The following is a 24,810-nucleotide window of genomic DNA, read 5'->3' as shown; positions in this document are numbered from 1 at the left end:
ATTGATAGCTAAGTTTGACTGATTACTGAAGTATAATGATGTATTTATTGGAAGACTTGTGTTCAAGTCTTTTAGAAAAAAGATTATGAAGTATGATGATGCAGGTTAGCATTTGACTCCTGTGACCTAAACTTGCAGTCTGATTAAAGCTATTCTAACTGTCACTTAAGTTTCAAATGTTTAGTTGGTAACTCTCTGCTCTGTTCTGCAGCCTGGCATTCATTAAGCGTACACCAGTGATTGATGCCGACAAACCAGTGTCTTCCCAACTGAGAGTGCTCACTCTCAGTGAAGATTCTCCATATGAAACGTTACACTCTTTCATTAGCAATGCTGTTGCTCCCTTTTTCAAGTCCTATATCAGAGAATCTGGCAAAGCAGACAGGTAATTCAGTATAAATACTGCACTTCTCTGCTAATGAATTAAAGTAGGTGTTTAATGAAAAAAATAACAATGACTGTTCAAGGCAAGTCATGTGGAATTGTTTATGCACAGAGTTGCCTATGATGCTGTTGATGACTCTGGGGAAGTAGTTCAGATGGCTTAAAGGTGTTGTGTATGGTTTTTGTTTTGCCTTCTTATGTGGAAACGTGTGCTTTTCAGGGATGGAGATAAGATGGCTCCTTCAGTTGAGAAAAAGATTGCAGAACTTGAAATGGGCCTCTTGCATCTGCAGCAGAATATTGAAATTCCAGAGATTAGTCTGCCAATTCATGCAACCATTACTAATGTTGCCAAGCAGTGTTACGAACGTGGAGAAAAACCAAAGGTTACAGATTTTGGTGAGAAGGCTGAGGATCCATTATTCCTCAATCAGCTCCAATCTGGAGTCAACCGCTGGATTAGAGAGATACAAAAGGTAAAAAAAAAAAAAAAAAAAGTCCTAGATTATGTAATAAGAACTTCTATGTAGTACTGTGTATCTTCTTCACAGTTTAACTGGTAAAATACTGCTCCATGCAGGATACTCTGAAGATCCGAGACCAGTTTTCTGAGTCACCAGAAACACTAGTCTAAATTAGACTAAGCCTAGTCTAAATTTAGAGTCTAGTCTACATTGTTCTGCAAGTAGCTGAGAGCATGACTATTTTATCTCTATTGTAGTGGACTCAAGTAACTGGCACTAACCTTGTGGATTTTGTAACTATTCTTCAGATCTTTACAGCAGATTGAGAGAAGTGGGTCTTGTTGGTTTGTTTTGTTATTTCCCCAGGTGCATCCACAACCACTTCAAAAGTTATTCCAGTCCTGTCTTGTAATCTCTTGTACTCCTGCCTGTTACTTTTCAAAAGAACTCTGCTGTTCTTCTGCTGTCACCCAGAAATAGCATCTCAGATACTACTCTCTTTTTTTTTTCCTCCATGGGCCCAGTAAACACCTATTGCTCATGGAACAGTGGTGCCTTTTCTTACTCCAGAGCATAAAACGTTTGTTTTCTTGCCTGGCTCATCTGTCATTAACCAGAATACAGACACTGATGAGGAAGGTGGACAAGTGACCTTTTTAGGCCATGCATGAAGATCCTAAAACCGACCTTTAGGACTACTGGAATTAACCTTTGACTCTTGTTGTGCTGCAGTTCCTACACTTCTCACAGAATGAATGCCAAAACTTTCTGAGGTTGGATTATTAAAACCTAGTAGATGTTATATGTTTCAGTTATATTTAGTAATAGAGCAAGTTTTTACAGTTAAAACATATAAATTAAATGCTTTTCTCCCTTCCTTCTCTTTCTCTGTATTACTTTTAAGGTGACGAAATTAGATCGAGATCCTGCATCAGGCACTGCGTTACAGGAGATAAGCTTCTGGTTAAATTTGGAACGGGCTCTGTATCGCATTCAGGAAAAACGTGAAAGTCCAGAAGTTCTTCTGACTCTGGATATTCTAAAACATGGCAAACGTTTCCATGCAACTGTCAGCTTTGATACAGACACAGGTAAAGTGTCTGTTCAGTAAAATTTTTCACAGATGTCTTACAGAACTTAAGCTGTTATGATACTTGAACATTGTGGTACAATGAACAGTGCTGTTTAGAGTAACCTTGGTCTAGTTAAAGCTACAAATTTGACTAATGAAATGAAAAGTTACATTCAGAATCTTTTCTACTACGTTTAGGTCTAAAACAGGCTCTGGAAACCGTGAATGACTATAATCCACTGATGAAAGACTTCCCACTGAATGACTTGCTGTCTGCTACTGAGCTGGACAAAATAAGGCAGGCCCTTGTTGCAATATTTACCCATTTGAGAAAAATCAGAAACACAAAATACCCAATCCAAAGGGCATTGCGTTTAGTGGAGGCTATTTCAAGAGATCTGAGCTCTCAGCTACTTAAAGTGTTGGGAACCAGAAAACTGATGCATGTTGCTTATGAAGAATTTGAAAAGGTATGTTCATGGTTTTTGATACTGGTGGGTGTATTTTTGCATAGTGGCACTGGCGGCTGTATTTTTGCATTGAATAGTGACTTTCAGGAAGCATTTCATTTGGGAGCTAAAGTTTCTATTCTAAAACTCTCTTCAGGTAATGGTTGCATGCTTTGAAGTATTCCAAACCTGGGATGATGAATATGAGAAGCTACAAGTTCTGTTGAGAGATATTGTGAAAAGAAAAAGGGAAGAGAACCTGAAGATGGTGTGGCGTATCAATCCTGCTCATAGGAAGCTCCAAGGTCGTCTTGATCAAATGAGGAAATTCAGGCGTCAGCATGAGCAGCTGAGGGCAGTTATTGTGAGAGTCTTGCGACCTCAGGTAATCATAAAATCATAGAATCGTTAAGGTTGGAAAAGACCCTTAAAATCATCGAGTCCAACCATTAACCCAGCACTGCCAAGTCCACCACTAAACCATGTCCTCAAGCACCACGTCCACCCGTCTTTTAAATACCTCCAGGGATGGAGACTCAACCACTTCCCTGGGCAGCCTGTTCCAATGCCTGACTGCCTTTTCGGTGAAGAAGTTTTTCCTAATATCCAACCTAAACTTCCCCTGGCGCAGCTTGAGGCCGTTTCCTCTCATCCTATCGCTTGTTACTTGGGAGAAGAGACCGACCCCCACCTCGCTACAACCTCCTTTCAGGTAGTTGTAGAGAGCAATAAGGTCTCCTCTCAGCCGCCTCTTCTCCAGGCTAAACAACCCCAGCTCCCTCAGCCGCTCCTCGTAAGACTTGTGCTCTAGACCCTTCACCAGCTTCGCTGCCCTTCTCTGGACACACTCCAGCACCTCGATGTCCTTCTTGTAGTGAGGGGCCCAAAACTGAACACAGCACTCGAGGTGCGGCCTCACCAGTGCCGAGTACAGGGGCACTATCACCTCCCTGGTCCTGCTGGCCACACTATTCCTGGTACAAGCCAGGATGCCATTGGCCCTCTTGGCCACCTGAGCACACTGCTGGCTCATGTTCAGGCGGCTGTCAACCAACACCCCCAGGTCCTTTTCTGCCAGGCAGCTCTCCAGCCACTCCTCCCCCAGCCCGTAGCGTTGCATGGGGTTGTTGTGACCCAAGTGCAGGACCCGGCACTGAGCCTTGTTGAACCTCATACAGGTGGCCCCGGCCCAACGATCCAGCCTGTCCAGGTCCCTCTGTAGGGCCTTCCTGCCCTCCAGCAGATCAAGCAGATCGACCAGTATTCTTGGTCGTTACCAGGCAGAAACTCTGTGGGGCTTCTTCAAGACTGTTCAACTTCAAGAGTGTTCACTGTTGCTTTAAAAAGTTACCAACACAAAACTAATGTAACATTCAGTTTCGTTGTCCACTTCCAAAAAAAGTCTAGTTTTGAACCCTTACTAGTTACAGACTGAAAGTTTGTTAAGGATTTGGTACTAATTTGTAGGTTTTTTGCAATGCTTGTTAGAACAGACTGTGTTTAGCTATTTGTAGGTAAATTTTGAAGCACCCAACTCACTAAACTGTGATTCTCATGCAGGTAACTGCTGTTGCCCAGCAAAATCAAGGAGAGGTACCTGAACCACAGGATATGAAGGTAGCAGAAGTCCTTTTTGATGCTGCAGATGCTAATGCAATTGAAGAAGTCAATCTTGCTTACGAGAATGTTAAGGAAGTAGATGGGTTAGATGTTTCCAAAGAAGGTACAGAAGCCTGGGAGGCAGCAATGAAACGATACGATGAAAGAATTGATAGAGTTGAAACAAGAATAACTGCCCGTTTGAGAGACCAGCTTGGTACAGCAAAGAATGCCAATGAAATGTTCAGAATCTTCTCTCGGTTTAATGCTCTGTTTGTCAGACCGCACATTCGTGGTGCCATTCGTGAATATCAAACGCAATTGATCCAGCGCGTAAAAGATGATATTGAGTCTCTTCATGACAAATTTAAAGTACAATACCCACAGAGTCAAGCTTGTAAAATGAGTCATGTTCGTGACTTGCCTCCTGTGTCTGGGTCTATAATTTGGGCAAAACAGATTGACAGACAGCTCACTGCCTACATGAAGCGTGTTGAGGATGTCCTTGGCAAAGGTTGGGAGAACCATGTAGAAGGTCAGAAGCTAAAGCAGGATGGAGATAGCTTTCGCATGAAGCTCAACACTCAAGAGATCTTTGATGACTGGGCAAGAAAAGTTCAGCAACGCAATCTTGGTGTGTCTGGTCGTATTTTCACCATTGAAAGCACCCGTGTTAGAGGTCGAACGGGAAATGTTCTGAAACTGAAAGTCAACTTCCTTCCAGAAATAATTACGCTTTCAAAAGAAGTCCGAAACCTGAAGTGGCTTGGTTTCCGTGTTCCACTAGCAATTGTCAACAAAGCTCACCAAGCAAACCAGCTCTATCCATTTGCTATTTCTCTCATTGAAAGTGTCCGTACATATGAACGAACATGTGAGAAAGTAGAAGAGCGTAATACTATCTCACTTCTGGTTGCTGGCTTGAAGAAAGAGGTGCAGGCTTTGATTGCAGAAGGAATTGCGCTCGTGTGGGAATCATACAAACTTGATCCGTATGTACAGCGCTTAGCCGAGACTGTCTTCAGTTTCCAGGAAAAGGTTTGTTTTATCTTTCAAATTCTGCAAAATTTTTACATTTGTACTTCAGTAATGTGTGGTTAACCAAAAGAGGAATTGGATAGCTGATGACTTGTTCAGTAGCTCTTCGGTCAAGTAGCTGATTGAGTTGGCGCAAATTGGCCAGCTGAATGGATCTTCTAGTACTACTAAAATTGATAGACTTGCTGCATCCAAACAAAGAGAAATGGCTAACCATTAGTGCATAATTATTGTTGCCTCTATCTAACCTATCAACAAACTAAATATCCAATTTTTCCTAAACCATTTTAGGTGGATGATCTGCTCATTATTGAAGAGAAAATAGACCTGGAAGTGAGATCGTTGGAAACATGCATGTATGATCACAAGACTTTCTCCGAAATCTTGAACAGGGTTCAGAAAGCTGTGGATGACTTAAATCTTCATTCATATTCGAATTTGCCAATCTGGGTCAATAAGTTGGATATGGAGGTAGGTTTGAGATCAAGGAATAGTATATATTTAGAGGAAACAACCGTTTTAATCAGGTGCAAATTTTTTTTTTATGATACTTTTCATAGTCACCCAGGGAAAATTCTGTCTCCGTATTCTCTGAAAATTTCAGTGCGTTTTCAGTATGCAGAAGATGAAAGACCTGTTTGTTTTTAGCTGTTGACTTTTGGGATCAATTAATTCAAGGGGAGTTTTGTCCTTTGAAGAAAAAAGTTTGATACAGCTTGACTGCCTAGAAGGTGCTGGGGAATGAGGTAGATAAAGGGTGGTGAAAATTTGCTATTCCAGTAGCAAAGACTTCATATTGTTTGGCTCTGCCTGTTGAGTTAGTTTCAGGTTATTGGACACTAGGCCCACTTCAGAGCAGTTAAAATTGTTTAATTCTGTTAAAACCCATGAGGACAGGAGAAGCTTTGAATTGATATTCAGTGAAAATTTACTAAAACTCTTAAACCTTTTTAATGACTTAATAAAGGAGCACTTGGTTCTTTGAGGTGCCATAGTGTGCCTGGTGTCAGAATATATTAATAGTGGGGATCTTTATGCAGTGAATATGCAGCTTTTTCCTCCAGTGTGGCTTTTTTTCTTTAGATTGAAAGAATCCTGGGTGTTCGTTTGCAAGCTGGACTGAGGGCCTGGACCCAAGTTCTTCTTGGACAAGCAGATGACAAAGCAGAAGTTGACATGGATACAGACGCTCCGCAAGTGAGCCATAAGCCTGGTGGCGAACCCAAGATCAAAGTAAGTTTTGTTGTGGTTTTTTTTTTTTTTTTTTCCTTACTGTTAATTACGTAATACATGAATTATAACTGAGGCTTATATGGGAGATAAATATTTCTTCTGCATCTGGTTTTGGAGGAATACTTGCCTCTTCCCATTTAAGTGCAAGTTGATTTTTTCAAAAGTGTGTGCTGCTTCTTGACGTCCAAAATTCTTGTCTACGTGTAGTAGTATCTACCAGTAAAACTGAGTGTGTTTACTCTTTCTGCAGAACATTGTACATGAACTAAGAATAACCAACCAGGTGATATACTTGAATCCACCAATTGAAGAGTGTAGATACAAACTTTATCAAGAAATGTTTTCTTGGAAGATGGTAATCCTGTCGCTACCAAGAATTCAAAGTCAGAGGTATCAGGTAAGTGTAATGAAGCTGTATCTAAGTCTGAGCAATTTTATTCACTTTGCAATTAATAGTGCTCGATATCTTACTGTGTTGCTCTAGGACTGAATTTGAGTGCCCTAGAAATTCACGTATATCACGTATAATTGTGATTCTTAGGTCGGAGTGCATTATGAGCTGTCTGAGGAAGAGAAATTCTATCGTAATGCATTGACAAGGATGCCTGATGGCCCTGCGGCTCTGGAGGAGTCTTATTCTGCTGTCATGGGAATTGTGACTGAAGTGGAGCAGTATGTCAAGGTAGGAGGCTGACACCACGTAATGCTACAGCTAAAATGATCATGGACTTTTCTCTCAGTTTTCCTGGGGGTTAGGGGGACACGTCTTTTGGAGTATACTGGAGAAGTTCTGAACATTTTTTGTGAAATACCTCAATTAGGTTTGGCTGCAGTACCAGTGTCTGTGGGATATGCAGGCTGAAAACATATACAACCGTCTTGGAGAAGACCTGAATAAGTGGCAAGCCCTTTTAGTTCAGATAAGAAAGGCAAGAGGAACATTTGATAATGCAGAAACCAGAAAGGAATTTGGACCTGTTGTCATAGACTATGGCAAGGTAATTGTAATTATTGTTTGTGGTAAATGCATTAAATTTCAGAATGGGTGTATAACAGAAAATAGTAAGGCTGAAAAATTAATATTATGTAACTTTATTCAATTGTAGGTACAATCAAAAGTGAACTTGAAGTATGACTCCTGGCACAAGGAAGTGCTCAGCAAATTTGGCCAGATGCTTGGTCAGAACATGACAGAGTTTCATTCACAAATTTCTAAGGTAAGACAAATCTAAGTTCCAGTTTTTCACTTTCAGATCAACTGTTCTAGGCTTCTAAAACACTGATTTGTGCTCCAAACAGTCCCGTCAAGAACTGGAGCAGCATTCAGTGGACACTGCCAGCACATCAGATGCAGTGACGTTCATCACGTACGTGCAGTCCTTGAAACGTAAAATCAAGCAGTTTGAAAAGCAAGTTGAGGTATGTTGTCTTGCTAATGGTTCTTACTTCTGGAAATGTCAGGCTTAACTCTTAAGATGCAGCTTCATGATATTCAAGTTCACTTAAGAACAAACTTGAACTTCATACCCTGAGGAATCCTGTGAGCTCTATAGTGAGTGCTTGTTAAAGTATGTTGAGTATTTAGCCTTGCAACTTAAGTTAGTGTTGTCTTTTTAATTTATAACCACCGTCTCTTGTAGCTGTATCGCAATGGTCAGCGCTTGCTTGAGAAACAGAGGTTCCAGTTTCCATCCTCTTGGCTGTACATTGACAACATTGAAGGAGAATGGGGTGCCTTTAATGACATCATGCGTAGAAAGGATTCTGCCATTCAACAACAAGTAGCAAATTTGCAGATGAAGATAGTTCAAGAAGATCGTGCAGTGGAGAGCCGAACAACTGACTTGCTAACAGACTGGGAGAAAACAAAGCCTGTAACAGTAAGTAGTGATGAGTAATACTCATTCAGCAAATGAGGTAGATTCTCTGCATTCAATAAGAAGGAGGCAGTTTATGCCTTTTTGCAGTTTTTCATTTTAGATGATGGTAAAGTCTTTGAGAGTTCTATAATAACTTGCCAATGTGTAGATTTTTTTATTTGGGGGGGTGGAGGGGGTGGCAGAGGGAAATTTACCCTTAAAACATAGGCCTCTGTTAGGTGCAAAAAGCAAGACAAGTTACTAACAAAGCTTTGGTTGAAACAAGGGGTATGTCAGAGGCGTGCATGTAGGAGGATTCAGAAGCAAGCTACTTTTTTGCCCCCTTTTTTTTTCTCTTCCCCTAAAGTGATATTTAGTAAAGCCAAAAACTGCATGTAGAAGTGGGATGAGACTTATTCTGGATTAGTATGTAGCCTTATTGTCAGCAAACTGGAAATGGAAAAATAATGAGACAAACCAACATTTAGTATTTAGTCCTTGCTTTTAACTTGGCTTAAACTTGATTGTAGGATTTTTTGGATTAATGTATCCCTTGCAAACTTCAGGGAAACCTGCGTCCAGAAGAGGCTCTTCAAGCTCTTACCATTTACGAAGGAAAATTCGGTAGGCTGAAGGATGATCGTGAGAAGTGTGCGAAGGCCAAGGAGGCTCTGGAACTAACAGATACAGGACTGCTCAGTGGCAGTGAAGAGCGCGTCCAGGTACAACCTGCTCACACAGCTTCTTGTCAGTTTCAGACAAATCATTTCCGTTCCATCTCTGTCTCCCTTAAGAGAGTGACTTGTAGCCTGTGATGTACTAGTGTCAAGACAGTCTCCCCACTCGTTCAGTTCTAGCCTTAAGAGATTGTCTGTGATCTCTTCCTTGAGTGTCTTATTCTCGTGAAGCTATTACGTGGCCTGAGATGCAAAAATCTCATCTGGGTCACTTGCTATTGCAGTTCTGTTGAATTGGCAAGCTATCTGAAGGTTTTTGACGTGTGAAAAGCATTCTGTTTAAGTCCCTCACACTAATGACTGAAGAAATTAGGAATAACTGCTGATGTTTGAAACATTCTTTACTATAGGTAGCCCTTGAAGAGCTGCAGGATCTCAAAGGCGTCTGGTCTGAACTCTCTAAGGTCTGGGAACAGATTGATCAAATGAAAGAACAACCCTGGGTTTCAGTACAGCCTCGCAAGGTACTTCACTTCTGTATACATAAACAATGTAACTACTGCAAGCATATGCAAATTAGGAATTAGACCTCCTGAGATAGACATGCTCAGTTGTCACATTCCAGATCGTTTTCAGTGTTTGGGTACCTTTTTCAGTATCTTGTGAGCATGTTTCTTCTCATGCTAAGCTAAAAAAAATTCACAGGGTTTGTCAAAACTCGGGTAGTTTTGCAGGGGATTTATGCATTTCCAGTAGTTTTGAAATTGAGATTGGACTGCATCTACAGAGAAGAAACTGTGCTGTTTTTAAATAGGCTGTTGGACCTCGTTTGGGAAACTTCGTTATATCATTGGATGAACAGCATCAGTTTTTGTTCAATGCTCAGGAGGTAGAGATCAGTAGGAACGCTAAGCTATAAACTGCCTGTGACAGTACTGTGTCATAAATCTTCATCAGACCAATAAGGTTACATTCCCAGCTATAGAGTAACCATATCTTATGCAAATATGTATACCACTAGAAGGGCTGTACTGTCGATAGTATCTCATTAGTGAGAGGTTTCTGTAAAAATATATAGACAGCTTTAAACTTGTACAACTATGTGCACAGCACTTGCGGAGAACGATTTCATTGCTTTTATGTTATTGACAGCTTCGACAAAACTTAGATGGTCTGCTGAACCAACTCAAAAACTTCCCTGCCCGCTTGCGACAGTATGCCTCCTATGAGTATGTTCAGAGACTTCTGAAGGGCTACATGAAGGTAAGTTATGCTCATTTCTAAAATGCATGTATTTTATAGTTCAAGTTCAAGGATGTAACCTGCTGTCTTGTCTTCTGTAGATAAACATGTTAGTTATTGAACTGAAATCCGAGGCGCTTAAAGATCGTCACTGGAAACAGCTGATGAAAAGGCTTCACGTTAACTGGGTTGTCTCGGAATTGACCCTGGGTCAGATCTGGGATGTCGATTTACAGAGAAATGAAGCAATTGTCAAAGATGTGCTGCTCGTGGCTCAGGGAGAGATGGCTTTGGAAGAGTTCTTGAAACAGGCTAGTATCAACTCTTGTATGTATGCGCATAATAGCAAATCAAAGGCTTGCTGTTGGGTGGCTGACACTTGTGTAGTAAACTTGTCAATCTGAGCTGCTGAGACTCCATGGAAAGCACTGTTTTGGGGAACAGCTTAAAACTATGTAAGCTTCCTCTGATGAAACTTGCATTATTTGTAAAAAACGGTCCTTGATAATGACTGCAAAGACTCTGCCTTATTTAAGTTTCACCTAGCTGCATCATATTCTCAATATTTTTAACAAAAGCTTAAGCATAAACCCAGAATCCTTGGGTAAAAAAAAGTGAAATCTGATTACTGTAATACAGTTCTACTTTGTAGCTATGTTGGAGCAGAAATGATTGATGTCATATCTTAAACATTTTTTTCTTCAGATAAGAGAAGTGTGGAACACTTACGAACTGGACTTGGTCAATTACCAGAACAAATGTCGTTTGATTCGTGGATGGGATGACCTTTTCAACAAAGTAAAAGAGCACATTAACAGCGTGTCCGCTATGAAGCTATCGCCATACTACAAGGTAAAATGGAGAACAATGCTAAAAAATCTTCATTGCATTCTGCCTTCCCCTCTTGATTAATTTATATATTTGCCAGCAGGGACTATATTCACTGTTTAAGTTGATAGACAGTTAATTGCATATGCATACTTTGTAACTCTCAAACAACTGTTTCCACTAACAATTATTAGCAGTCAGACTCCTGATACTATTAAAATGAATATTAATGCAGCGTTTAAACTTTAGGTGTTTGAGGAAGATGCCCTTAGCTGGGAAGATAAGCTGAACCGTATCATGGCACTCTTTGATGTCTGGATAGATGTCCAAAGGCGATGGGTCTACCTGGAGGGTATCTTTACTGGTAGTGCAGACATCAAGCACTTGCTGCCTGTGGAAACCCAGCGATTCCAGAGGTAACTCTTTAATTGGTTTGTTCCTTTCTTGCCTCCCTTGGGGCACTATGTGGACAGGCCTGCAACTTCATGATTTCAGTGTAGCACACTCTGAGTTGAAATACTAACTGTATTCTTACCTGGTCCAGCTGATTACAGCCCTGCTGTAGACATAAGTTCATCAAGCAAACAAATATGGCAAGAGGTGCATGTAGACAGCTATGACAGAAAAAGGTTTATAATAAAAAGACTGATGTACAATTTTTAGATGATGATTTGGATTCAGATGGTTTTTCTTGCTAGTTCCTGTCAGCTACCTCAAGGATTTTTCTGGCATTGTAGCTGCAACAAGCAGGCTGATGTCTGTTGCCGCAGCCTTTAGTCTCACCCTTCAGATGTCATTTTCTTCCTCTGCTTTAAGTTGCTCTGGTCATCCTTATTCATTCCACACACATCCAGTCAGATCAAAGAATCAGATTTATGCATCTCTTCAGGAAATGAAGAGAAGTAGACCTTCAGCAGTGGAATTGATAGATGGAACATTGCAAAGAAGTTAGATTTTGTTGTTGTGGACTTAAGGTAGATGAAGAGCTGTTGGGGAATTTAGCCCTGTGTTCCCTAGGGCAGCCGCAACAATTAGAGAGGGAGTGGTCTTTTAGAGACAAATAACTTTGGTGTTCTGCAGGCCTGTGGTTACTGAGTTTGCACTAATGTACTGTGTTATTTTACTTGCAGCATCAGCACTGAATTTTTGGCACTCATGAAAAAGGTGTCCAAATCTCCGCTTGTGATGGATGTTCTTAACATTCAAGGTGTGCAGAGGTCATTAGAGAGACTGGCAGACTTGCTTGGGAAGATACAGAAGGCACTGGGAGAATACTTGGAAAGGGAGAGGTCCTCTTTCCCTCGGTAAGACATTGACTTTAGTTGACTCTTGAAGTAAAGTAATTTGATGTTTCTGTGCAGGAAGTGGTGTACTGTTCTGTAAAGCCTCTGCCGATTTTTATGTGTTCCATATGTATGTTATGACGATTTAAATCTGTATTGTCTAAATACAGAATTCAGTTATAGCTAATTCTCAGGAAGTGGGACTAAAACTTCTCTTACTTGCTCATCTGTGGCTCATTGTAGGATTCAGATATTGCTTAAGGAACCATTGCAGCCGATTTCTGTAAATTTACAGGTTCTATTTGGAACTGCTTAATTCTGGCATTTGATTGAAGGACGGTGTCTGAACTGTCACAGTCCAGTATTGAAGTCATTGGTTCTGACTTACCTGTAGTCCTCAACTAGTTTGTCCCTTAGCATGAGAGAGTAAGGGTGAGGGAGGTACTGAGTGGGAGTTCTCCCTGCCTAATAGACTTAACTCAATCCCAAGCTCTACTGTGAGTATTTCAGGGATGGATAGGTAAAGAAAATGATCCACAGTATGGAGCATGTATACACTTTTGTATGGTACAGACCACACGAACTGAGACTTAATCTTAGAACTGAAGTATAACTTCTAGCAAATTTATGGTTCGTGCACTCTTGCAGTGTTGGGGAAATAAGTGTCAGTTACTCCCATATAGTGGTCATCTATGAAGCATAAATAAATTAAAAGTGATAGTTGGAGTTCTGAGATTTTATGATCTAATTTTATGTAATTATTAGGTTTTATTTTGTTGGTGATGAAGACTTGCTTGAAATCATTGGAAACAGCAAAAATGTTGCTAAGCTGCAGAAACACTTCAAGAAGATGTTTGCTGGCGTTTCTAGCATTATTCTCAATGAAGATAATTCTGTGGTCCTTGGGATATCCTCACGTGAAGGAGAGGAGGTATAGCTGCAGTGTGTGTTTTTAAATAAAATTCTGAAAATAAGTGAATGTGGGCTGACTTAAACCTAATTCTTGCAGGTGCTGTTCAAAACGCCCGTCTCCATCACAGAACATCCCAAGATCAATGAGTGGCTCACTCTTGTTGAAAAAGAAATGAGAGTGACCCTTGCTAAACTGCTTGCAGAATCTGTTACTGAAGTAGAAATCTTTGGAAAAGCAACTTCAATTGATCCAGCAGTCTACATCTCTTGGATTGACAAATACCAGGTATCAATATGGAACGTTTAAGCATACTGCAGCTTGGTTACTTCACTGAGGAAAACTATCTGATGAGGATTTTTGTTACACAGGCTCAGCTTGTTGTCCTGTCAGCCCAGATCGCGTGGTCTGAGAATGTTGAGTCAGCCCTCAATGGTATGGGTGGAGTTGGAGACAACAGTCCTCTCCACTCTGTGCTAGCTAATGTTGAGGTCACACTCAATGTCCTGGCAGACTCTGTGCTGATGGAGCAGCCGCCTCTTCGCAGAAGGAAACTGGAGCACTTGGTAAGTAAAAACCTCCATCCCTCTTCCAGGTTCCCAGATGAGGATTTTTAAAAGTTTAAGGAAAAGACTGATTAGCCTAAGACTTATTTTACCTCTGGGAAAAAGTTTTATGTGATTTAAGCAACTGCATCAAGCCCTGATCCTGTAGGTGGTGGTAGTTTTTCACTCTAGTCAGCTTAATGCATGATAGCATATTATAGACTAGCTCACTGAACTGATCTTCAAACTAGCTCTTCCAAATACGGAAGTTACTGATTTCTTCGTTCAAAAGTAAGATGTCTTATTGAGCTGCTGATTATTGTAATTAATATATGCTTTTGTTTGTAGATAGGGATTGGGGGGGGGGGGGGGGGAAGTTAAAATTGTCCTGGATTATTTCTATACATTTTTAGAGGGAAATATCTGGTCTGTTTTAAGAGTACTTGTCGTCTTTGTTTCTGGGAAGTAAAATATCTAGTTCAGTAGTGTAATGGATTAACAGACTAACTGGACCGGAGTGCTTTGCTGAAAGCTAGGGAAGTCCTTAACAAGAGCAGCCAACGTTGTTAGTTTTGTCTTTGTAGCAGCAGATTTTAAGGCAGAGACTGTTGGTAGGTCATGATTTCTAAGTGATGGTAATTTACCATCGCATTTACCAAAATGCTAATCTGAAAAGCTGTAGGATTCCTGGCTTCATTAGCAATGGTTTGAATTGCTGTGGTCTAAGGAGTTACTTTATTCTCCAGATCACCGAGTTGGTGCACCAGAGAGATGTTACAAGATCACTGATCAAAAGCAAGATTGACAACTCCAAATCCTTTGAGTGGCTCAGCCAAATGCGGTTCTACTTTGACCCAAAGCAGACAGATGTGTTGCAACAGCTCTCCATTCAGATGGCAAATGCCAAATTCAACTATGGTTTTGAGTACCTTGGTGTTCAGGATAAACTAGTACAGACTCCTCTTACTGACCGCTGTTACCTGACAATGACACAAGCCCTGGAGGCAAGACTTGGAGGATCACCATTTGGTAAGTTTGTACTGAAGTACAATAAAAACTTGAGGCAAGTATATAAACTCTTAACCTCTCTAATTATAGCTTTAATGTAAAACATGCAGAACACTTATAACTTAAGATACTGAAGAACAAAACAGTCTTTTGGGGGAAGTTGTAACAGTTTTAGGTTTCACTGAACCCTCTTGTCAGGGACCATCAGAATCAGCATGCTGGCAGATTACGTGAGTAGGCAGTGGTACCTCAGATGATAAACACTAAAACATGTCTGTCCCACTTCAAAAATAGGTCCTGCTGGTACTGGTAAAACGGAATCTGTTAAAGCTCTCGGACATCAGCTTGGCCGCTTTGTGTTGGTTTTCAACTGTGATGAAACATTTGACTTCCAGGTAAGCTGTTTGATTAAAAAAAATGTAGTCTTTGCTAACAAGCAATACGAGTCTCTTCAGAACTCTGAAACAGCTATCAGTGTTTATTTTCTGATGATTATCTGTAAGTCTTAACTGAGCTGATATCTGTGGGTCATATAGGTGCTCTGTAACAAAAGATACCTAAAGCGAAAGTGGGGGAGAACATTGCTGGGGGAGGGGTTCTGGTTTTTTTAGAATGGGTAGTTCTATAGCAGCAAATGGAGGGAAAGGAAGAGGAAGTACGGAGTGGGGGCTTAAGACTGGCTTTAGGAAAGTAACTTAAACTGGTTAGTTTGCATTGATGGTACTGGTTTAACGGAGAACAGATGGGAGTGTGAGACTGCCAAAACAGCTGTACTATTACCAAATTATCCTTTGCGACATAACTGGAGTTTGCCTCAGCATGTGAAAGATTCTTCAAAACTAAGAACATCTACCCAGATATTTCAAAATTAATGACATCTTCAAACTGAGAACCAGATGAAATGCCTCTGTAAACTGTAACACAGCAAACATCTCAAAATAAAAGCCTCAGTCAGGTGTGTATATATAAAAAACAATATAAAACATGGACAAGGAATCATGATACTTCATGGACTCTGCCAGGTTGCCCATCTGTTGTTTTTCTTTCTGTACAGCTGTATTTCGATCAGACCAGGGGTCCATTTAGTCAGCATTTGGCCTGTAGTGCCGAATGTAAGAAAATACCTAGGGAGCAGTAAGATCACAGATAGTGCACGATACTCCTTCCTTGCCCCCGGTCCCCTTCCTACCTCTGACAGTTGTGAGGATCAGGAGGTCCCAAGCTGAAATGAGTTGCTCTATTCATGCTCCAGTGAACCTTTCTCCAGGTACTCATTTCTCCTGTTAAATCCACATGCACACTTGCTTCTATAGCATTGTCTACCAAAGAGTTTCACTGCATTACTGTGCACTTTATGAAGGAGCACCTTCTTTTGTTGTCTTTAATGATGCTTTAGTTCTTGTAGTGGAAAAGACAGTGAACAGTTGATTCCTATTCATCCTAAACCAAAGGCTTTTAGACCTCCATCATATGCCCTCGTTGCTTTTTACAGAATCCTACCTTAAAGGTTGATCTTTAGGTGGGAGTCTTACCATACTCTGGCCATCCAGTTTGCTCTTCTGAAATGTTTTGTAACTCTAGTATTCTCCTTGTGATAAAGGACTAGAACTGCACCTGGTATTAATGGTATCAGCAAACAAAACATCATGCAGTGGACTTACCTTGACTGTTTTGTGAATATACTGCAGTACAGTATGTAGTAATAGGAAGCTGTGATCATCTTCTGTGATTCTGTGAAGCAGTGAACATCTGAAAGTCAGAACCCTTTTACAACTCTTAGAGTACTACAAAGGTGGTAATGTACATATAAATACGGCTCCTTCCTGCCTTGGATGCATTGTATAAAGTGCTCTTCTCTGCTCCCTTAGCCTGTGCATAGGCAAGAATGATCATGCAACTTCAGTGAATTTTCCTCTCTACGTGCAGGCAATGGGACGCATCTTTGTGGGACTTTGCCAAGTGGGTGCATGGGGCTGCTTTGACGAGTTCAACAGACTGGAGGAGCGTATGCTGTCTGCCGTTTCACAGCAAGTTCAGTGCATCCAGGAAGCCTTGCGAGAGCACTCCAACCCCAACTATGACAAGAGTACGTAATTGTTCATTCCTAATAGTGTTGTACAGCATCTCTAACATCCTTCATGCTGTTTTGTTGCTCAGTTATGTTTCTCCCAAACAATCCAAGGATGAAGCCACTTTCTATCAAAGCTTAAAAACTTGAAGTAATTTTCATCTGGTAGAAATTTTTGGTTGAGTATTTGAGTTGCAGTACTAGAGGACTTGCTGGCCATTACTGTAGGAAACTAAAATAGAGTAAAGTATGGATTCTGTTCTCAGGGTGATTGATCACTGACTCAGGTGTAACTAAGTGCCCTCTCTTTTTAGCTGCAACACCTATTACTTGTGAGCTGCTGAACAAACAAGTCAAAGTGAGCCCTGACATGGCTATCTTCATCACCATGAATCCTGGCTATGCCGGCAGATCAAATCTGCCTGACAATTTGAAGAAGTTGTTCCGTAGCTTGGCAATGACAAAACCAGACCGTCAGTTGATTGCCCAGGTCATGTTGTACTCCCAAGGTTTCCGTACAGCTGAAGTGCTTGCCAATAAGATAGTGCCATTCTTCAAGTGAGTAACCAGTTTGGCTTCAATCAGTAAAAATAGAGCTTATTGTTCAAAGCTATAATGTTCTTTGCAACTCAATAAGCATGTTGTGTAGCAATCATTTCAAGTAAACAATGACATTTACTGAGTGTTGTGTTGGTCCCTATTGAGAATCAAATTGTATTTTGTCTCTTTTGCTTCTTAGGCTTTGTGATGAACAGCTGTCCTCCCAAAGTCACTATGACTTTGGCTTGAGAGCACTGAAGAGTGTGCTGGTTAGTGCAGGTAATGTGAAGAGGGAGAGGATTCAGAAGATAAAGCGGGAGAAAGAAGAGCGTGGTGAAGTTGTTGATGAGGGAGAAATCGCTGAGAACTTACCAGAACAAGAGGTAATGTGTGTGTGAACTCTTTACTTCTGTGATAAAGTACAGGATGCACACGAAACAACCCTGCAGTGTTTACCCTTTAGTGTTAAGCCGTGCAAGCAAAGTAATGTTAGTTACAAAAGGTGGTAATTTGATAGCTTAGAAGCACCAAGTTAAACATGTCTTAGGAGTCCCTGAATCGTAGTGAAAGACTACTTCTTAGGAGGTGGTGCATTCCTAATGCTTGTTGCTGCTCAGTTCCTCAGCAGTTAATACCAAAAGCATAGCGAAGAGGCATAAGAAACTACAGTTGTGTAAACTGTAAATCAATAGGAATTCATTGTGTACTTTCAAATTTGAAATGCCATCAGTGGTGGATTTTACCAAGACCATCCTGGTCTGGTGCTTTATTGATAAAGTATTTAGTGAAGTATTCCTTATCAGACACATTTGGTAAAGCAAACTTAACAAAAAATCTTAACCAAAATGTGACTCTCTCTGCAGATCCTGATCCAAAGTGTATGTGAAACTATGGTACCAAAACTGGTTGCAGAAGACATTCCATTGCTGTTCAGTCTCCTTTCTGATGTATTCCCTGGAGTACAGTATCATCGTGGGGAGATGACAGCCTTGCGAGAGGAGCTTAAGAAAGTGTGTCAGGAAATGTACCTTACCTATGGTGATGGAGAAGAAGTTGGTGGCATGTGGGTTGAAAAGGTAAAATATAAAACTGAAAATGTGAAATTGAAGTTTGTGTCTAAGACTAAACTTCCTTTTTTATTATGAAAGGTGGAAAGCTTTTTCATTTTTCTTGTCTTAAGCGAGCCATACATAGAAGCTTAGATTGACTACTGAAGTTAAGTCTTAATTGGTACATCATTTCTTCTGTCACAGGTTCTTCAGCTGTATCAGATTACACAGATAAATCATGGATTGATGATGGTCGGTCCATCCGGAAGTGGAAAGAGCATGGCTTGGAGAGTACTTCTGAAAGCCCTCGAACGGCTGGAGGGTGTGGAAGGTGTTGCTCATATTATAGATCCAAAAGCAATCAGCAAAGATCACCTCTATGGTACTTTGGATCCAAACACCAGGGAATGGACAGATGGCTTGTTTACACATGTCCTGAGAAAGTGAGTCTTTATTAGCGCAAATGAAAAATGGCCAGTACACTTGTACCATGGATAATCTGGCCTTACTGAGTCTTTGTTCTCTACTGCAATAAATATTTCCTTTAATGTAGAATCATAGACAATGTGAGAGGTGAACTGCAGAAACGTCAGTGGATTATCTTTGATGGTGATGTAGACCCTGAATGGGTTGAGAACTTGAACTCTGTTTTGGATGACAACAAACTACTGACTCTGCCAAATGGAGAACGTCTCAGCCTTCCACCAAATGTAATGTTACCTTTTTTATATGATGTTTACGTGCTGTCCTATAAACTTGTTGGTTTTACCTTAATCCATACTAGTGCTGTCCCTCTTTCTCATCACAAGCAGAGTCATACTCATCTCAGGTAGTGGTTTGCTGGAGTTAGGAGGTTTTGTGGAAACAAACATTTCACATTATACTTATTCTCACCCTGTAAGACAAACTTTGTGGATTATATAAAAGTCCAGGGTAACAGTCAATAATGATGAACTTATCTTAGGATAGTTTAATGCTGCTGTTGATTATTCAGAGGCTAAATACAAATTAACTTACTTTTAAAAGGTCTCTGTTTTTTGGGAGCAAGTTTTTTGTTTTGTTTTGCTTTTGGTTGGTTGATTGTTTTTACTTCAAACTCTTGTTTTAAATTTCTACTCTTTAGGTGCGTATCATGTTTGAGGTACAGGATCTGAAATATGCCACTTTGGCTACTGTGTCAAGGTGTGGCATGGTCTGGTTCAGTGAGGATGTTCTCAGTACAGACATGATATTCAATAACTTCCTGGCCAGACTAAGAAGCATTCCTCTGGATGAAGGTGAGGAGGAAGCTCAGCGAAGGCGAAAGGGCAAAGAAGATGAAGGTGAAGAAGCAGCATCCCCAATGTTGCAGGTATAACTTAGATTACATTATGGGGTAATGTAGTAAGAACACTTCTATCACAAGTAGTATGGTGTACTTAGACTTTATGACAGCCTATCATAGAAAAGCTGACTTCCCCTTTCATCTTTTTTCTTTTTTTTAAAGAATATTAAAATATGAAGCATTTCAAACCTTAAAAAAAGTTATTTCCTGCTGCCCGGTAGTCAAATGAGAAGCAAGTACTTTGAGCAATATTTGTCTCCCCCAACAGATTCAGAGAGATGCTGCAACAATAATGCAGCCATATTTCACATCTAACGGCCTGGTAACTAAAGCACTTGAACATGCTTTCAAGTTGGAGCATATTATGGATCTCACCCGCTTGCGCTGTCTTGGTTCTCTGTTCTCCATGTTGCATCAAGCTTGCCGCAACGTAGCCCAGTACAACGCCAACCATCCAGACTTTCCAATGCAGATAGATCAACTAGAGCGTTACATCCAGGTAAATACAATATGCTGCTAAGTGACTGCTGTGTTTGACATGTCAGTATAGCAGCTAGATTTGATTTATTGGTCATTAAGTTTTGTTCCATTACTGTGAAGCCAATAGCTGCTTTTGCTGCTTCTTACAGAGGTACCTGGTCTATGCAATACTCTGGTCTCTTTCTGGAGACAGCCGTTTGAAAATGAGAGCAGAACTGGGAGAATACATTAGGAGAATCACCACTGTGCCACTGCCAACTGCACCCAACATACCTATAATTGACTATGAGGTAAGCCTTTCTTATGCTGGAAGTGTTGCTCTTCTGTGTTCTTAGAAGCTTGCTTTAGATCTTGGAGATGCAACTGGAAAATAAAATGCCAGACTATCTTAAATTTTACAGTTTCACAGTTCAGTGAACAAGCTGCCTGTTTAAATAAACACATCAAATTTGATGCCGCGAACTCTTCTGTGGTTTAAAAAAAATACATTCTCTTTTAACTAAGGTTGAGCTATATTCCTGTTCTAAATTGTCTGATCGTGTTTTTGTGCTCCTAGGTGTCTATTACAGGTGAATGGGTGCCGTGGCAATCCAAGGTTCCTCAGATTGAAGTTGAGACACACAAAGTTGCAGCTCCTGATGTAGTCGTACCAACCCTAGATACTGTTCGCCATGAAGCATTGCTGTATACTTGGCTGGCAGAACACAAACCTCTAGTACTGTGTGGCCCGCCAGGTTCTGGAAAGACCATGACCCTCTTCAGTGCTCTCAGAGCTCTGCCTGACATGGAGGTAGGCAAGAGTGTGTCTGCGTGCGTGAATTACAGAGTAGTATCGAGTCTCTAATCTCCTTAAAGATTAAAGCAGTCTTGATTTAGCATGGAAATGATTTGCTAGCCAGAATTCAGCGATGCCTCCGCCTGAGTCAGTCATGTGTATGCAGAGCAAAAAGTAAAAGTTATGTTGAGCAGAATCTAAATTTCTGTCTCAAGATCCTTAACCTAAAAGCTACTTCCTTCCTTTGCCGCTTCAATAATTCAAGAGCGTTCCACCATTTAGTATTTAAGAACCTGTGGTAACGTTTAAGAATAGCTCTCATCCTTCAGTGTATGTAGGTGGAGTAACAGGTATACAAAGCTGTGGTGTTCTAAGTACAAGGTTGGGCAGGAGGCATTGCTGCATGGTAAACAGAGAACCTGCAGTGGGAAGCAAACAGTATACAGTCAGAATACAGGCAGTAATCTGAAATATAGATGGTATATGTACTTCCCCTGTGGAAAGCCAAACATACCTGTTTTCAGGACTCATATATGCTCTCTTTCAAGCTTTAGTGTATTTTAACTATTTCTTTTCACTGTTGTCTTTTTAAGGTGGTTGGACTGAACTTTTCTAGCGCTACCACTCCAGAACTGCTCTTGAAAACTTTTGATCACTACTGCGAGTACAGGCGTACACCAAATGGAGTGGTGCTGGCTCCTGTGCAGTTAGGAAAGTGGCTGGTGCTGTTCTGTGATGAAATCAACTTGCCAGATATGGATAAGTATGGCACACAGAGAGTCATATCCTTCATTAGACAGGTTTGTTTTTCTTTGTAATCACCTATATAATAACAGTTATTTTCAGGGAAATGCAGTGTTCCACTGATTTTATTTTACTTTTTTTTTTTCCCAGATGGTGGAACATGGAGGATTCTATCGTACATCAGACCAGACATGGGTGAAACTGGAGAGAATTCAGTTTGTTGGTGCATGTAATCCACCTACTGATCCTGGAAGAAAACCTCTCTCACATAGGTAATGTATCTGGTAAACTCTATATGACAACAGAATAGGGGTCAAAATTGAAGCATTTTGTATGTAATCTGTTCTTAATACACTTGTTTAACACCAGCTGTGCTGAAGTTGTGTTCCTTGCTTTTGAACTAACTGCTAGTTGGTTCTTATCCTGACAGCCAGCCAGGTGACTCATTGTTATGCTTCTTGAATAACCTGTCTAAAATGCTGTGGATACTTCAGAATACTTTTTGGTCCGAGTCACTAAGGAGCAATCAAACCAACTGCAGTTACTGCTGATAATTTTGAATCAAGCAGTTATTTAATTTTGGCAAAAGATAATGAAAATACTACAGACTGTAATTTGACCTTCTGGGCTCTGTAACATGCTAATCTTTCAGATTTTTACGACATGTTCCTGTGGTTTACGTGGACTATCCTGGACCAGCTTCACTTACTCAGATATATGGAACATTCAATCGTGCAATGCTAAGGCTGATCCCATCACTTCGCACATACGCAGAACCTCTCACTGCTGCTATGGTAGAGTTCTACACGATGTCTCAGGTAATTTGTTGAATACAACCCCAGATTCTAATTAGAAGTCTTCCTTTCATGCTGAATCAGTTAACATGCGTTGTTTGTCTTTCATATGGTTAATATGTGTGCAAGAACTCAACTAATTACTTGAGTTCTGCTCAAAGCCACTGAATGACACTAGCAAAGTAATATCGTGCAACACAAGACCTGTAAAAATATGGTGTAACTTTGGGATGAAGTAACTAATGATATTTGAATTTTTAGGAGAGATTCACTCAAGACACACAGCCACACTACATCTATTCACCTCGTGAAATGACTCGATGGGTGAGAGGTATATTCGAAGCATTAAGACCACTAGAAACCTTACCAGTTGAAGGCCTTATCAGGATTTGGGCCCATGAAGCCTTACGTCTCTTCCAGGACAGGTAAAATAAACATGAGATGAGGGGCAAAAAAAAAAAAAAGGTGCAGGATGAATTTTCCCCACTCCTTGCCAGCTTTTATTAAAAGACCAAACTGAAGTGTGCTTCATGTTAAATTGCTGGAATACAAATGAGAATATTTCCCTTCGCTTTAAGTTAACACTATTGGGAGTTGTATCTATGCAAAGCAGAACATACTTCAGTGGTAGCACTGCCATGTGATGTGACTATATTCTCCTGTTACAGAGGATTTGTAGTCACTGACTTTTTTCTTTATCCAGACTTGTAGAAGATGAGGAGAGACGCTGGACTGATGAGAACATTGATATGGTTGCTCTGAAGCACTTCCCCAATATTGACAAAGAAAAAGCTATGAGCAGACCTATCTTATACAGCAACTGGCTGTCGAAGGTAAAAATAAATAAAATTAAATAGTTTGGGAGCAACTGAGTGATGCTACTCTTACGACTATATTAACATGATAGTCAGTGCCCATCATTTTGTTAAACGGATCTCTAGGAAGTTCTTATTATGATTATCTGCAGTAAACTCTACCACAAAGTTAATAGCTGTTACGCCAGGGATACTGTTGTAAGATCTACCACAGTAGATAAAGGCAGTATTAAATGATGTTTCTTGAGAACAGGATAATGCTCCCAGAAAGTTGCTGCGTTAGTGCTTATGGAATCTCTTGGATAAGGCAATGACCCTTGAACAACATGGATATTGTAAATTTTATGGTGGACTGTTTCTTGCAATCTGAAGTGATCCAGCTGAGCAAAGTGTAGAAAGCCCACTGGCCCAAGGCGCAAGTCCATCTAGCCTGCTACCCATCTCTGTGACCAATAGCAAATGCCTAGGAAAGGCTGTTTAAAATAAATTGGGGGAGTAAGGAGGGAGTATGTTTGTCCTGCTACTTCCTAGTCTCTTCAGTGACTGGCAGTGTAGGCTCAACCTATGATAGGTTTAGTAGATAAGTGTTTAAACCCCGTGCCACTATCTGTGGGACTCTAAGCTGTGGACATGTTCCTGTGAAAGTTAAATGAGTACAGCATTCTTTAGCTTTTGTAGGGGATTGCTACTTCTAAGTATTCTAATAGTTCTGCTTTCATTTACTCATAAATTGATCCCTAAGCAAAATTCCCATAATCTTAAATTCTATACTGTGTTGACTGATTCTTCTAGGATTATATTCCAGTGGATCAAGAAGAATTAAGAGACTATGTGAAAGCTAGGCTTAAAGTCTTCTATGAAGAAGAACTTGATGTACCACTTGTTCTGTTCAATGAAGTCTTGGATCATGTGTTAAGAATTGACCGGTAAGTGGAGACTTGAGTTGCTGCTCATATAAATAGTATTTAGAGACTTGTTCTAAAATAGAGTAGCCCGAGTACAGACTAATTAAGAATGGAGCATGATCCCATTGTTGTCCATAGATTATCTACGTCTGGCCTCCAGATAGCAGGATCCTAGCTGGAAAGATGTGCCAGTTTTGGTACTAACTTGAAGTTTAGATGCTCAAGGAAAAGCTTCAGTAAGTTGATAACACTTGATCAAAACATACTTGCTTATGTGCTTTTTCAGAATCTTCCGTCAGCCACAGGGCCACTTGCTGCTGATTGGAGTCAGTGGAGCAGGGAAAACAACTCTCTCAAGATTTGTCGCCTGGATGAACGGTTTGAGCGTCTACCAAATTAAGGTTGGCATGCTAGTTTCACTTAAAAACACTAAGTCAAAGCTCACTCTTCTTAAATATTGACCCCTAAAAAATCCCCTTAAAAGCTAAAACAAAATGTTAATAACCAATGTTAAATGTTACTAGGTTCACAGAAAATATACAGGTGAAGATTTTGATGAAGACCTTAGGACAGTATTGAGACGTTCTGGCTGTAAAAATGAAAAAATAGCTTTTATAATGGATGAGTCAAATGTATTGGATTCTGGATTCCTGGAGAGAATGAACACTCTCTTAGCCAATGGAGAGGTAAGAACGTTTTAAGTAAATACATTAAGCACCTTTTTA

At 40.4% G+C, this 24,810-nt stretch overlaps 1 protein-coding gene across 3 annotated transcripts in view; it reads left to right on the top strand.

Moving 5' to 3' along the window:
• The window catches only part of DYNC1H1 (dynein cytoplasmic 1 heavy chain 1), a 51,494-nt gene that overhangs the window by 3,423 nt on the left and 23,261 nt on the right, over positions 1-24,810 (top strand). For all 3 annotated transcript variants that reach the window (XR_014228703.1, XM_082316932.1, XM_082316931.1), the window contains exons 3-46: positions 212-385; positions 605-860; positions 1,753-1,939; positions 2,119-2,390; positions 2,527-2,754; positions 3,930-5,006; positions 5,298-5,477; positions 6,090-6,239; positions 6,490-6,636; positions 6,781-6,921; positions 7,061-7,237; positions 7,346-7,456; positions 7,539-7,658; positions 7,880-8,119; positions 8,665-8,820; positions 9,186-9,299; positions 9,928-10,038; positions 10,119-10,328; positions 10,723-10,869; positions 11,095-11,261; positions 11,976-12,149; positions 12,894-13,059; positions 13,138-13,326; positions 13,410-13,604; positions 14,330-14,612; positions 14,886-14,986; positions 16,518-16,677; positions 16,974-17,217; positions 17,399-17,582; positions 18,063-18,275; positions 18,453-18,691; positions 18,802-18,958; positions 19,372-19,599; positions 19,841-20,071; positions 20,202-20,342; positions 20,609-20,842; positions 21,421-21,627; positions 21,722-21,843; positions 22,224-22,389; positions 22,627-22,790; positions 23,069-23,198; positions 23,973-24,106; positions 24,372-24,486; positions 24,610-24,771. Coding sequence is in view for 2 of the 3 variants with exons in the window: in XM_082316932.1 (XP_082173058.1) it covers positions 212-385; positions 605-860; positions 1,753-1,939; positions 2,119-2,390; positions 2,527-2,754; positions 3,930-5,006; positions 5,298-5,477; positions 6,090-6,239; positions 6,490-6,636; positions 6,781-6,921; positions 7,061-7,237; positions 7,346-7,456; positions 7,539-7,658; positions 7,880-8,119; positions 8,665-8,820; positions 9,186-9,299; positions 9,928-10,038; positions 10,119-10,328; positions 10,723-10,869; positions 11,095-11,261; positions 11,976-12,149; positions 12,894-13,059; positions 13,138-13,326; positions 13,410-13,604; positions 14,330-14,612; positions 14,886-14,986; positions 16,518-16,677; positions 16,974-17,217; positions 17,399-17,582; positions 18,063-18,275; positions 18,453-18,691; positions 18,802-18,958; positions 19,372-19,599; positions 19,841-20,071; positions 20,202-20,342; positions 20,609-20,842; positions 21,421-21,627; positions 21,722-21,843; positions 22,224-22,389; positions 22,627-22,790; positions 23,069-23,198; positions 23,973-24,106; positions 24,372-24,486; positions 24,610-24,771 (8,704 nt within the window). In the remaining variant the exon portion in view is untranslated. The remainder of the gene's footprint in view (positions 1-211; positions 386-604; positions 861-1,752; positions 1,940-2,118; positions 2,391-2,526; positions 2,755-3,929; positions 5,007-5,297; positions 5,478-6,089; positions 6,240-6,489; positions 6,637-6,780; positions 6,922-7,060; positions 7,238-7,345; positions 7,457-7,538; positions 7,659-7,879; positions 8,120-8,664; positions 8,821-9,185; positions 9,300-9,927; positions 10,039-10,118; positions 10,329-10,722; positions 10,870-11,094; positions 11,262-11,975; positions 12,150-12,893; positions 13,060-13,137; positions 13,327-13,409; positions 13,605-14,329; positions 14,613-14,885; positions 14,987-16,517; positions 16,678-16,973; positions 17,218-17,398; positions 17,583-18,062; positions 18,276-18,452; positions 18,692-18,801; positions 18,959-19,371; positions 19,600-19,840; positions 20,072-20,201; positions 20,343-20,608; positions 20,843-21,420; positions 21,628-21,721; positions 21,844-22,223; positions 22,390-22,626; positions 22,791-23,068; positions 23,199-23,972; positions 24,107-24,371; positions 24,487-24,609; positions 24,772-24,810) is intronic.

Source organism: Platalea leucorodia, assembly GCF_965183815.1.
Source record: "Platalea leucorodia genome assembly, chromosome: 7".
NCBI classification, from domain to species: domain Eukaryota; kingdom Metazoa; phylum Chordata; class Aves; order Pelecaniformes; family Threskiornithidae; genus Platalea; species Platalea leucorodia.
This window is presented reverse-complemented; position numbering and strand designations above follow the sequence as displayed.